The sequence below is a fragment of the Mauremys mutica genome, chromosome 13, assembly GCF_020497125.1.
Source record: "Mauremys mutica isolate MM-2020 ecotype Southern chromosome 13, ASM2049712v1, whole genome shotgun sequence".
Classification (NCBI taxonomy): domain Eukaryota; kingdom Metazoa; phylum Chordata; order Testudines; family Geoemydidae; genus Mauremys; species Mauremys mutica.
The window spans coordinates 53,450,727-53,463,418 of NC_059084.1; the positions used below are offsets into that span (position 1 = coordinate 53,450,727).

The following is a 12,692-nucleotide window of genomic DNA, read 5'->3' on the forward strand; positions in this document are numbered from 1 at the left end:
TGCACGGAGCGGCTCCGTTTTCTCTCCACTCAGGCACCCTTGCCCCCAGCCGCGTCAGGAGAAACGAATTAGGCCCTTTCCCCGCAGAGGGAAGCCGAGCTCTGTCTTCTGAGGGCTGAAGGAAACCGGGAACCCTGCTTCGGCTCCGAATTAAATCTGATTCCTGGCGTCAAGCATCAAATCTCTCTGTGCTTGGTTGGCAGCTGCCTTTCCGCTGCGCGGCTAAGAAGTCTGGCAGGGCCCGGGGGGCGGAGGGGGGGGCGGCGTGGGGAGGAGATGGAGCGAGAACTAGATGTCTAGAAACACCAGAAAGTGGTCTCGAGTCTGCAGCGTTCCTGTCGGTGCCGCAGCGCCCTCTGTCGGGCTCTGGTGTGAACTGCACAGGGGTACGGGGAGCAGAAGTTCTGGCTTCCATAGAGGAGTCGCGGTTTAAGTGAAGGGCAGGGGGGTAGTTTAGTTTTGTTTATTTTTGTTGCTATTGAAACGCGGGTGATCTTACAGCTTTGAAGCCAGAGATATTTTGCATTTCGCTCCATTAAGGGAAGATGGTTTCCCGCTGGTTATGTTTAGTAATGAACTTTCCTTGAGAAAGTATCCGTAGGAAGAAAAGGAAATAAAATGAATTCCTGTCTCGGATTTCTTGTAATCTAGTCACCACAATGAACACATGTGGAGTGACTCCGGATTTATTCTGATCTTCACACAGCTGTCCCATGACCTGAAGGCCTGGGTTCTAGTCCCCTGGTCCTCACGTTGTGGCCCCATTGACTCCACTAGAGCTGTTTTCATTTATAACGGCTGAGGATCTGTCCCCTTGGCTGCCATGGAATTATGCTGCTTTAAACCATCTGGGGAATTGCCCCTGCATCTCCTCCCCTAAACTGCCTGTCAGAGGATGAGGGTTTTTGCCCTGAGCCCAGCTCTGCCTGTGTCACTGTGCTCTCACCGCACACAGGTAGCTGCCTGAGTCCCCCAGCTGGGAGTCGGCGATGTGCAGGGAGCTGCGTTTCCCACTTTCCAGGCGCTCGCCTATGAACCGCCCCACAGTGTCATTCTGATTAGAGCTCGCGGTCAGCAGGTGGGTCGGCCCTTGCCCAGGCAGCTGCTGGTACCACTGGAAGACTTGGAAAGCGCTGGTGAAGGAGCAGGACATGGTGGAGACCTTCCCTTCGCCAGTAACCAGCGACTCGGGGCTCTGAACCACTTGGGCTTCGCAGCAGGAGACTGGAGGGAAAGGAAATAATAGCAGGTAAAATAATGATTATGAGAGTGTTACATTGTCTATCTATGGATCTATCTATTCAGCCGTCCCTCTCCAGCCTCCATCCATCCTTCTATTGTTCTATCCCCAGTATCTATTTCTACATGGCTATATATCGATACAAATCTTTCCATCTCTATATTTCTCTCTGTTCTCTTCCCGAATCTTAAAAAGCAGGACAAGAAATGCTAACAAATAACTCCAAAGCAACATTACTGTCCACATAGATCAGAGGCTGAGATATGGCCCCCTGGCAGACCCCTCACTCCTGACGTGTGCAGTAGCTGGTTAGAGACATAGAGAGAGAGGTAGAAATCTACTGGCAGAGGAATGAAGAGATAAGAGACCTTGCCCCCCCCCCCCCCCCGACATCTAAGAGTCCGCATCTTTTTACCCTGCAGAGCGAGAAAATATCGGTTTCACTCACAGAGCAAAGCCAGGGCGAGGAGAAGGCGCCACGGAGCAGCTCCACTCTCGGAGCCCATGGTGAGCTCCGCTTCTTCTCTCCCTGGCAGCAGGGGAATGTACCGAGGCAGAGTCAATCCGGGGAAGCTCTGCGGGAGAGGAGACCAGCGGAAACGAGAGTTCTCCCTCCCCTCGGGTTACCGCTTCTCAGGGGAAGGATTCTCCGCCCACAGAAGCTGCTGTTTCGTTCTCTGCCCCGGGGCGGAACAGCAGCTCTGCGGGCTGGGCTGGGCTGGGCTGGGTTCGTTGAGAACAGCCGAGCCCAGATCTCAAACTGGCGGAATTATCCAGGGTTTGCAGGTGAGGATTGTGAGCATTCTAGCGCCATCTGCTGTCCTGGTAGAGAAAGGCGGGGGGAGAAATTCTTTGATACAGGGGAATTCCAGCTTTTATCATGGGAATGATACCGAACCATGCACAGCGTCCGTTTACTCCAATGGATCTTCGCCGATTTACACCAGCTGGGGACATAGCTCCCTTAAATCTAATAGACCACTGCCCTTTTAGGAAAGCTGAGACCTAACCCCTTGAAAACACAGAACATTGGTAAGTAAGAGCCCCTGGGAAGCAAGTCTATGCGGAAAAAGAGAGCAGGAGAGTTTGCAGGTTTTTTAGAGAGATATTAATAGGGCAAACTACCCCAACGTAAAGGAAAGTTAGGAATTGTGGTAAGAGGCCACCTTGGTTTAACCAGAAGGTCGTCAATCACCTGAAACTCAAAAAATAAAATGTCAGGCAAAAAGTAGAAACTAGATTAAATTACAAAGGATGAATATTGAAAAACTAAGAGCATGTAGGGACTACATTAGAAAGGCCAAGGCACAAAATGAGATTAAACTAGTTAGGATCATAAAGGATATCAAGGCAGTATTTGGCAAATACATAAGGAGAGAGAGGAAGACCAAGGACAGGATATACCCATTACTCAGTAAGGATGGAAAGACTATAACAGAAAATGCAGCAATGGCTGAGTTGTTTGATGCCTTTTTTGTTTCAGTTTCCAACAAAAAAAAATTAACTGATCAGGCAGCTAACATAGTGAACATCAGTGTAAGTGGGGTAGGATCTGAGGCTAAAATAGGAAAAGAACAAATTAAGAATTACTTAGACAAGTTTAGTGTCTTCAAGACAGCAGGGCCTAGTGAAATACAACCTAGAATACTAAAGGAACTGGCTGAAGCCATTAGCAATTTATCTCTAATCACTTGCAGAGGGGAAGAGGGATAGCTCAGTGGTTTGAGCATTGGCTTCCTAAACCCAAGGTTGTGAGCTCAATCCTTGAGGGGGCCACTTAGGGATCTGGGGCAAGAATCTGTCTGTGGATTGGTCCTGCTTTGAGCAGGGGGTTGGACTAGATGTCCTCCTGAGGTCCCTTCCAACCTCAATATCCTATGAGGACTGGACAGCTACTGGAGAATAGCAAATATAGTACATATAAAAAGGGCAATATGGAAAACCTGGGGAATTATAAATCAGTATGCTTAATTTCAATATCTGGAAAGATAATGGAGCAAATAATTTCAGTCCATCTATTTGTAATTTCCTAGATTAAAATAAGGTAAAATAACAGTCAACATGGATTTGTCAAGAAAAAATCATGTCAAACCAAGGTAGTATCCTTCTTTGACAGAATGACCAGTCTTGTGGATAGGGGAGAAGCAGTAGATGTGATATGTCTCAACTTTAGTAAGACTTTTGATACTGTCTCACATAACTTTCTCATAAACAAACTAAAGAAATATCATCTAGACCAGGGGTTCTCAAACTTGGTCCATGGCTTCTTCAGGGTAATCCCTTGGCGGGACATGAGACGCTTTGTTTACCTGAGCATCCACAGGTATGACCAATCGCAGCTCCAAGAGGCCATGGTTCGCCATTCCTGGCCAATGGGAGCCGTGGGAAGCTGCGCGGTCCAGGCCACCACTTCCCACAGCTCCCGTTGGCTGGGAACAGCATGCCGTGGCCACTGGGAGCTGCGAGTGGCCATTCCTGTGGATGCTCAGGTAAACAAAGCATCTTGTGGCGTGCCAGGGGCTTACCCTGAACAAGCCATAGACCAAGTCTGAGAACCAATGACCTAGACAAACCTACTGTAAGGCAGGTGCACAACTGGCTGGAAAACTGTACTCAGGGAATAGTTATCAAATGTGGTTCACAGTTGAGATAATAGGGCATATGACAAATGCATCTGTCCTGAGTCTCATTCTATTCAGTATCTTCATAAATGGTTTGGATAATGGCACAGAGAATACCTTTATAAAGTTTGCAAAGGATACCAAGCTTAGCTATGAGGGGTAGTTAGCACTTTGGAGGACAGAATTCGAGTTCAGATCTTGACAAACTGGAGAAGTGTTCTGAATTAAATAGGATGAAATTCAATATGGGTAAATGCCAAGTACTCCATTTGGAATCAATTGCACAAATACAAAATGTGTCCCAGGTGTCTTAATTGACCTGGAGCAGCTGCCATTTACTTATCCTGGTACCGTACCAGGGATTTGTTTAACCTGGGGCTAATATATCTATCTCCCACTACTTTTCTATAGCCATCTGGCCTTGCCCCATCACAGTTAACACTAGGAAAAGCCTCCTGTCAGGTTGTTAACCACTGGAATAAGTTAGCGAGCGAAGTTGTGGAATCTCCATCATTGGTGGTTTCTAAGACCAGGTTAGACAAACACCTGTCAGGGATGGTCTAGATCAGGGGTTCTCAAACTTGGTCTGTGGCTTGTTCAGGGTAATCCCCTGGCGGGCCGCGAGGTGCTTTGTTTTCCTGAGCATCCGCAGGTACGGCTGCTCCCAGCTCCCAGTGGATGCGGTTTGCTGAGAGCTGCTTTTCAAATCCTCCATCACACATCAGTGACTGTCTCCCTAGCATTGAGAGTCATCAGGCGGCCAGCCCGCTCCAGGGGAGCTGCTGATACCACTGGAAGGTTTGGTAAGTACCGGTATAAGTCCAGGTCACAGTGGAGACATCTCCTTCCCGCACAACCCATGACTTGGGTCCCTAAACCAACAGGGAATCACAGCAGGAGACTGCAGGGAAATAAAATGACAGCATTAGAGCGATGTATATCAGAGTGTTACAGCACCTGTTTAACCTCATGTCTGTCTGTCTGCCAGAAGCTGGGAATGGGCGACGGGATGGATCACTTGGTGATTATCTGTTTGGTTCATTCACTCTGGGGCATCTGACATTGGGTGCTCTTGGAAGACAGGATACTGGGCTGGCTGGACCTTTGGTCTTACCTAGTATGGCCGTTCTTATGTCTCTTTCCCAGTCTATCTATGTATCTTTCTTTCTTCTATTGCCTCTCTTTAATTTCTTAATTATCCTAGCTATCCACGCCATCTGTCCTTCCCTCTGCATCATCTATCCATACATCAATCTGTTGTAAAATGCACAGTTTCCATCTTTCTCTCCCTCCCTCTCTCTCTTTCTCTCTCTTTCTCTTGATGCTCTTCTGAAGTCTTGAAAAAAGGAGGTAAGAAATGCCAACGGATGTTCCAAATCACTACAAACACTGAAATAGAACAGTGACGCCTCCAGTTGGCAGCCCCCTCTCTCTTTTTATGTGTGAAGTAACTTTTATCTCCTAAACCCTGAATCAAATGCTGCTTCAGCCATTTCTGATTCAACATCCCAGAAGTGAAGCAGCTGGGTTGGAAGAGGCCAGAGTATTCTGAGCACAGACTTACATTAGAAGTGAAGAAAGACCCAAGGGCATTTTCAGCCTCATGGCTCTGAGTTGAGTGGCATTAATTTATTGACACCTGAGACATTCAAGGCACTGAGATACACTGGCTCACAGTCTCGCGTCTGCCTGAGTGTTTTTGCCTCAGACTCATCACATGACACATAACCCAGGTTGAGGTACCATATCTGCCTCTGGTTGCTAGGCACCAAGCTGATCTGCCTTCTTGCCGCTCTGCAACCCTGGCCATAGGGACTCCTCCAGCAGCCTCATCCAAGAGAGTGGGAGTACATTTGATGTGTGTAAGTTTGACTCTGTGAGGGAATTTTGTGCGGATCAGTGGTGTGTGGCTGTCTCCATAATATACTAGATTATATGTCTAATTTACAGGTCAAATGTCCAGGATGATATGAGGATTTATGCTGATATTTGACATCAATCTAGTAGAAAAGTGGTGGAAAACTTCATAACAATTTTATACAAATTTTCTGTAGATGTGAACGCTAGATGAAATGGCCATTAGGTGGTAGCACTTCATTATGAACCTGCTATTTTCTTCCAGACAAGGACAGGTGTGATGAAGTGAGAATGTTCTCGATGTGTTATGTGGATGCTGAGTGGGGAGTATTAACCTGGGAAGGTTGCAGGGGAGTTGGGACTGCCTGCATTGGGGAAGGGCGCATACCTGAGCATGTAACCTGAGAACCCAAGTGGGGGGTTGGAGGTCAGGTAACATCTCTTCCCAGGAAACTGGTAAAAGGACAAAGGCTGGGGGAGGAGCCAGGGGGAGGCTGAGTGAGAGGCTGGAGGGAGTTTCAGTTTTCAGCTGCCTGGTAAATGGAGAGAGGCACCCCGATGGGGCTTGGGCTTCCCAACGGGGCTGTGGCCTCCCTGGGGCCCCCAGATGGACCTAACTAAAGGGAGTCCTGTTGTCTGTACTGGCAAGACCAGTTTTGGACTGTGTTCCTGTTGTCTAAATAAACCCTCTGTTTTACTGGCTGGCTGAGAGTCATGGTGAATCGCAGGAATCTGGGGGTGCCGGGCCTAGTCTCCCCCCACACTCCGTGACAACAGATCACACTTCTATTAAATTTCATGTACAAGTAAACACACTGGGTCTTGAAACAGTTCTATTATTTCACTTTTGATTTTTGGTTATGGGGACCCTTCTACTTTCAATCCATTTTATATTTCCCTGTGATTTGAAAATGTGGGCTGTAACAGTGAAGACTGCCTAAGGGTAGGCAGGTTAAGTAATACCTAAAGTTAATGGGGTTTGGGCATTCAGGATGGGATTTCCAAAACAAATAAAGAGAGTTAGGTGCCCAAATCTCTTTTAATTTAATTGGGATTTGATCATCCTTTGAAAATTCCGGTATCAATATGACTCTGGGTACTATTTTTTCAGTTATGCCTAACTCTTCTTAGGGTACAGTGGTGTTTACCCCGATTCTGTCTGATTAAGTCCATGCACTGAGGGCTGAAGTAAGACTTGAATGGTGCAAAGGCCTTTTTGCTGATCAACTGAACACTGTCTGCTGTGATTTTCAAAGGAGCCATTGGGAGATAGGCACTTAAATCTCCCTTGAATTTCAATAGAATGTGGGTGCCTAATACCAGGAGGAGCCTGTGACAATTCCAGCCTTCACAACCAGGGATTTATTCAGCAGGTTCATGGATTTGTAAGGCCCGAAAGGACCATTATGATCATGTGATCTGCTCTCCTGTATCACACAGGCCAAAGAATTTCAGCCAGTGCTCCCTACGCCTATAGTATGTCCTTCAGAAAGAGAGATCCAGTCTGGCTTTGAACCAGCCAAGCGATGAAGAACCCACCACCTCGTTAGATAAGTTGGTCCAATGAGTAACTGAAACACTCTTGAAAATTTTCACCTTCTTTCTAGCCTGAGCTTGTCCTGCTTCAGTTTCCAGCCATTGGATCTCAGCATATTTTCATAGGTGGCATTCTGGCCATCTTCTTTTTTTTTTTGCTTTGGGTGGCAAAAGCCCAGATCCGGCCCTGGCAGCAGCAGCACATCGTGCACGAGGGCACCCTCAGGCCACTGCGGTTCATGCCGCGGGGGAGCAGCACCCGCACCTTCTGGCTGGGCCAGTCAGGCTCCAAGCGGGGGACACTCAGGCTGGGGGACACCCCACGTGGCACAGGGAGCCACCTGCAGATGCCACAGGGCATCCGCCTCCCATGGCCACAGCCGGGGCTGAGCAAAGCAGCCCGAGCTGCCCAGGGACTGGGGCAGGGTGGCCAGAAGCAGCAGCAGCAGCAGGGCCATAGAGGGCTGGGCGCTGCCGTGTGGGGCCCGCATCCTGTTCTCTGGGCCTCCGCTCCCCCTGGGGCTACCCTGCCCCAACTCCTCAGCCCCCTGCCAGGGCAGTCCCCCGGCTCTGCCTTCCCAGGTCCCGGCCGGTCCTGGAGGTGGGAGCCCTGGCTGGAGGGACCCTGGGCTGAGGCACAGGCCAGGAGCCCCATTGCTTACCCCGACCCTGCCAGACCTGACCAGCTGGAGGAGAGGGGGGAGTGGGCAGAGCCAGCACTGGTGGGGGGGTAGGGCTGGGGCAGCAGGGAGTGTGGGTGGGGTGGGATAAGCTGGGGGGAGAGCCCAGAGCTGGGGTGGCAGGGCATGTGGGTGGGGAGGGCACTGGTGGGGTGGTGAGAGCCCAGGGCTCAGATGGGGGCAGCCAACATTTTTTTTCTTGGGGTGGCAAAAAACCTAGAGCCGGCCCTGGGCAAAATCAGTACTTGGTCCTGTTAGTGAAGGCAGGGGGCTGGACTTGATGACCTTTCAGGGTCCCTTCCAGTTCTGTGAGATAGATATAGCTCCATATATTAAATCTTCTCCCAGTAAAGGTCCCAGGGCCGCACAGAGGATTCCGGGGGCCTCGGGACTTCAGCGGTGGGGGGCCCTTCCATTCCGGGACCTGCCCCCAAAGTGCCCCAAAGACCCGCGGTGGGGGCCCCCCACCATTGAATTACCGCCGAAGCGGGACCCGCGCCGAAGTGCAGCTAGGTCTTCGGCGGTAATTCGGCGGTGGGGGGCCCCTGCCGCGGGTCTGCGGCAGGGGTGGCTCTAGGATTTGCACCGCCCCAAGCAAGATGGCATGCCGCGCGAGGCGCTCTGGCAGTCGCCGGTCCCGCGGCTCCGCTGGACCTCCTGCAAACGTGCCTGCGGATGCTCCACCGAAGCCGCGGGACCAGCGGACCCTCCACGGGCACGTCTGCCAGAGGTCCCCCGGAGCCGCCTGCTGCCCTCGTCGCTGCCCCAAGCACGTGCTTGGCGCGCTGGGGTCTGGAGCCGGCCCTGGTTCGCGGGAGAGGGTGTGAGCACTCTAGCGCCATCTGCTGGCCTGGCACAGAAGGGGGAGGGGAAGAAATTCTCTGCTTCAGGGGGATTCCAGGTAGAAGATGGTAGGAATGATACAGACCCACCAGGGGCCGGCTCCAGGCACCAGCAGAGGAAGCACGTGCCTGGGGCGGCACATGCCAAGGGGCAGCATTCCGACTAGTCTTGGGGTGGCACAGTCCAAGCGGTTTTTTGTTTTGTTTTGTTTTTTGCGCATCAGCAGTTCGTTTTTTTGTTGTTGCTGTTGTTGCTTGGTGCAGCAAAAATGGTAGAGCCGGCCCTGAGAACCAGCACTGCTTCACCGCCTTACTCCAATGGAGTTACAGCTGATTTACACCCCCTGAGGATCTGCCCCATTAGCTACTATAGAGAGCGTCTGAGATTTAAAGGGCTCTGGGTTCCCCGCCACAGCGGGCAGCGCAGAGCCCTCTGACTCCCGGCCGCGGCTGGGATTTAAAAGGCTCTGGGCTCCCCGCGGCTGCTGGCAGCCCAGAGCCCTCTGATTCCTGGCCGCGGCTGGGATTTAAAAGGCTCTGGGCTCCCAGCGGCTGCATGCTCGTGGGGGCCCCTGCGGGGCCCGGGGCCTGAGGCAAATTGCCCCAGGTGCCCCCCTTCTGGGCTGCCCTGCCCAGCCCGCTGCTTTGTCCATCCCTCCCTCTTGCTGCACTGTCTGTTGTGCTGACATTCATCTCCGTGGCATGTGAGCGCTGAGAGTAAAATCGTTTCCCACACAGGCCCGAGGGCTCTACAAGTCTTTGCACGCACGCGCACACCCACCTCCCTGACAGGCTGCAGTGGGTTTTGTACTAGTGCAAGTACACGGCGGAGGGCCCAGGCTGGCTGCTGGGGAAGCTGAGCGAGCTGCACCGGTGGGTGGTTTCCAAGGACCCGGTGAAGGAATCTCCCTGTTCCCTTCCACCCGTGATCCTTAACATCATGAGCTGCGGGGAAGCGCCTGGGACCTGCTGGTAGCAAGGGATGCTCCGCGCTCCCCACGGTAACTGTCCTTCGCTGGAGACAGCAGGTTTGTCCTGAGTGACGGCGTATGGGCCGCGGGCCCTGTGGGGAAAACAGGGCGAGGGAGGCCAGCGGAGGTCGCACCCAGGGAGGGGCGGGCGTTTGGCTGGAAGTCCCCTTACAGTGGAGGGCTGGAGATGAGCCACCAGGAAACAGATGGAGTTTTACAAACTGCACGTGTCTGTTGTGCTCAGTAGAGCTGACAGGAAGAGATGGGACTGGGGTAAACTCAGCTCTTTGCTTGTAAAATACCAAGGGACGCCAAGCTCTTAAATCCTGCCTGAGGGTGAGAGGGAAGGTGTGTCAGTGTGCGAGAGAGAACAGAAAAGCTCAGAGAACTAAAGGGTGCGATACCTCGCAGCAGTGCAGTGAGCAGAAGCAAGTCCATGGGTGCTGTGGGGTCTGTCAGACCCTGCAATGAAAGGCAGGACTGAGTCCCTTTGCCGAGAGATCTAAGTCTGACACAGGAAATTCTCTGGGTGTGGGATTCACTCTGGGGGCCAGGCTGTTTATCTAGGAGCGTGCCGCGTTGTTGTAGCTGTGTTGGTGCCAAGGTGGGTGAGGTCATATCTTTTAATGGACCAACTTCTGTTGGTGAGAGAGAGACGATTCCCAGCGGAGGAAGAGCTCTCTGTAGCTGGAAAATTTGTGTCCCCAACAGAAGTTGGTCCAATCGAGGATATTATCATCTCGAGTGTGAATGGAGCTGTTTACCTCTGAGATTAAGTGTGTGTGTGTCATGGTGTGTATGCATAGCTATCTATATTTCTGAGTGTGTATGAAGGGGGGATATATGTCAGAGACTGTGCATGTGTGTGTGATTTCAGTGAGTAGGTTTCTGGCTGTGTGTTAGAATCTAGAGAGTGGTTGTATGTGAGAATTTGTGTGTGTGTGTGTGTGTGTGTGTGTGTGTGTGTGTGTGTGTGTGTGTGTGTGTGTGTGTGTGTGTGTGTGTGTGAGAGAGAGAGAGAGAGAGAGAGAGAGAGTACTTGTGCTAGTGTGTCCTGTGTGTGGCTGTATGTGAGAATGTCTGTGTGCATTTTACCAGTCGGACAGTGTCTGACCTGAACAACAGGGAAAATCACATGGGAATTACTGAGTTACCGGATTGTCTCCCCAGGGAATGCTTCCCCATCTGCTAGTGTTGTGGGGCAAGGAAGCTATTTTTTTATATAAAACCACCAGATCTAGGCAATTGGGGAAGGCAAAAAGGTGAAAATATCTATATTTTTCCAGCTGATTCTTCAAGTTTCTTCCTTAAATTACCGAGCCCTCTTCTCTTCTCTCCCCTTTATTCTGTTCACATCACTTCCGTTCCGGTCCGTTCCCGTGTGTTCTCTTCTGTTCCATTCTATTCTTATTGCCTCTCGCCGACTCTGTTCTACTTTCCTTTCTTCTCTTCTGTGCTCATATCCTCTGCTCTATTCTAACTTCTGCTTGTCTCCTCCCTCGGGTCCGTGTGCCCTGCCCCCACCCAGGGTTTTGTGACGGGCTGCCTGTGCTCACCTGGCACTGTGCTCCAGCGCGCACAGATACACAGCAGAGTCTGCCAGGCGGCTGCTGTTCAGGTACAAGAAGCTGCTTTTGGTTTTGGTGTCCAGGCTCATGGTGAAATTCTCTCGGGTGTCTCTGCCGCTAGAGGACAGGAGCGCCAGGAACCGCGGCTGGCCCCCCTGGGGCTGGCGGTACCAATGCACGCTGTACGCGGTGTCCGTGTAGGAGCAGTTGAGCTGGATGGGTTCTCCTTCATTGGCAGCGGCCTGGGACCGCTCCTGGGTCACCGTGTATTGGGCCAACGCACCTGAGGGGAGGAGGTTGGTTTTAGTCCAGGTTTTCTTGCTCAGCAGTGACAGGAAAATACATGCACCTCTGTGCAGACAAAGGAGAAAACAAGAGAACGAAAATCCACCTTTCCCTCTGTACTGTCTGCCTGTCCATCCATCCACCCTTCCCTCTGCCCATCCTCCCCTCCGCACTGTCCATCTGTCCACCCACGGGCGCCCATCCCCGTGGTATCGGAGCGCCTTTCTTTCAGAAAAGCCATTCCCCAACCGCCTGGAAATCCCAACCCGTGGCGCCCTGCTCAGAGCAGAGCCTCGAATACCTGGAGCCAGCACCAGCAGCAAAGCGGCCAGGCTCATTGTCAGGGACTCAGCCGCAGAATGAAGTGGCTGCAGCTGAACCTGGATGAGGTGAAGCTGTGACACCGCTCAGCCTCCAGGGGTGGCCTTCAGGCTAGAAGGAACTCGGTACATTTACCCTGTTCAAGTGGGTGGGGGAGGGAAAGGGTTTTCCTTCTGAGAGCACTGGGCCTGGTCCTCCACCGGTGCAGATTAATTGGGTTCCATCAGAGTCATTGGGCCGGTTCCCCAGCCGGAGCAAACTGGCCACAGTTCCACGGGAGACCATGGGCAGAGCCGTAGCTGATGTAAATCAGCGGAGCAGCATTTAAATCCGGGGCAGCTGGTCCGGTTTCTACCAGTTAAGGCTCTGTCCCTATAATTCATGGGTTTCCCTCTCTGTTGTGCTCTCCTAGGTTAAGCAATATTTATGTAGCGGGCGCACACCGATATCAAGGAAGCAAAAAAAGATGGTTATAAGCCACTGGCCGAAGTGGGTAACACGGCGAAGCGCCAGCCTGTCTCACTATCAGACACAGAAAATTGTATCAGGGATTTTAAAAAATAAAAAGATGAGGGGAAGCGAATGAAAACAGGATTTCAATGAATCGCGGATTGATGCAGCTGAAGGTGGTTGGAGTGGAATGGCCGCTAGGGGGCAGCAGCGGGTGAGGAATATGGGGCGAGGCCTGGTTTTACCCTCAGGTGTATCCCAGCCGAGAATGGCTTGGCCGATCCGTTGGCTCTGGCGTCCCATCTCCAGAACAGGCTGGTG

The 12,692-nt window shown here is 51.7% G+C and overlaps 2 gene segments (V, D, J or C); both read right to left on the minus strand.

Moving 5' to 3' along the window:
* Positions 1 to 264: 264 nt before the first annotated feature.
* On the minus strand, positions 265 to 1,986 carry LOC123348424. The segment is given in 2 exon segments: positions 265 to 1,224; positions 1,689 to 1,986. Coding segments are annotated over 2 exon segments (351 nt in total).
* An 8,729-nt stretch (positions 1,987 to 10,715) lies between these two features.
* On the minus strand, positions 10,716 to 12,294 carry LOC123347290. The segment is given in 2 exon segments: positions 10,716 to 11,598; positions 11,902 to 12,294. Coding segments are annotated over 2 exon segments (336 nt in total).
* Between the last annotated feature and the right edge of the window lie 398 nt (positions 12,295 to 12,692).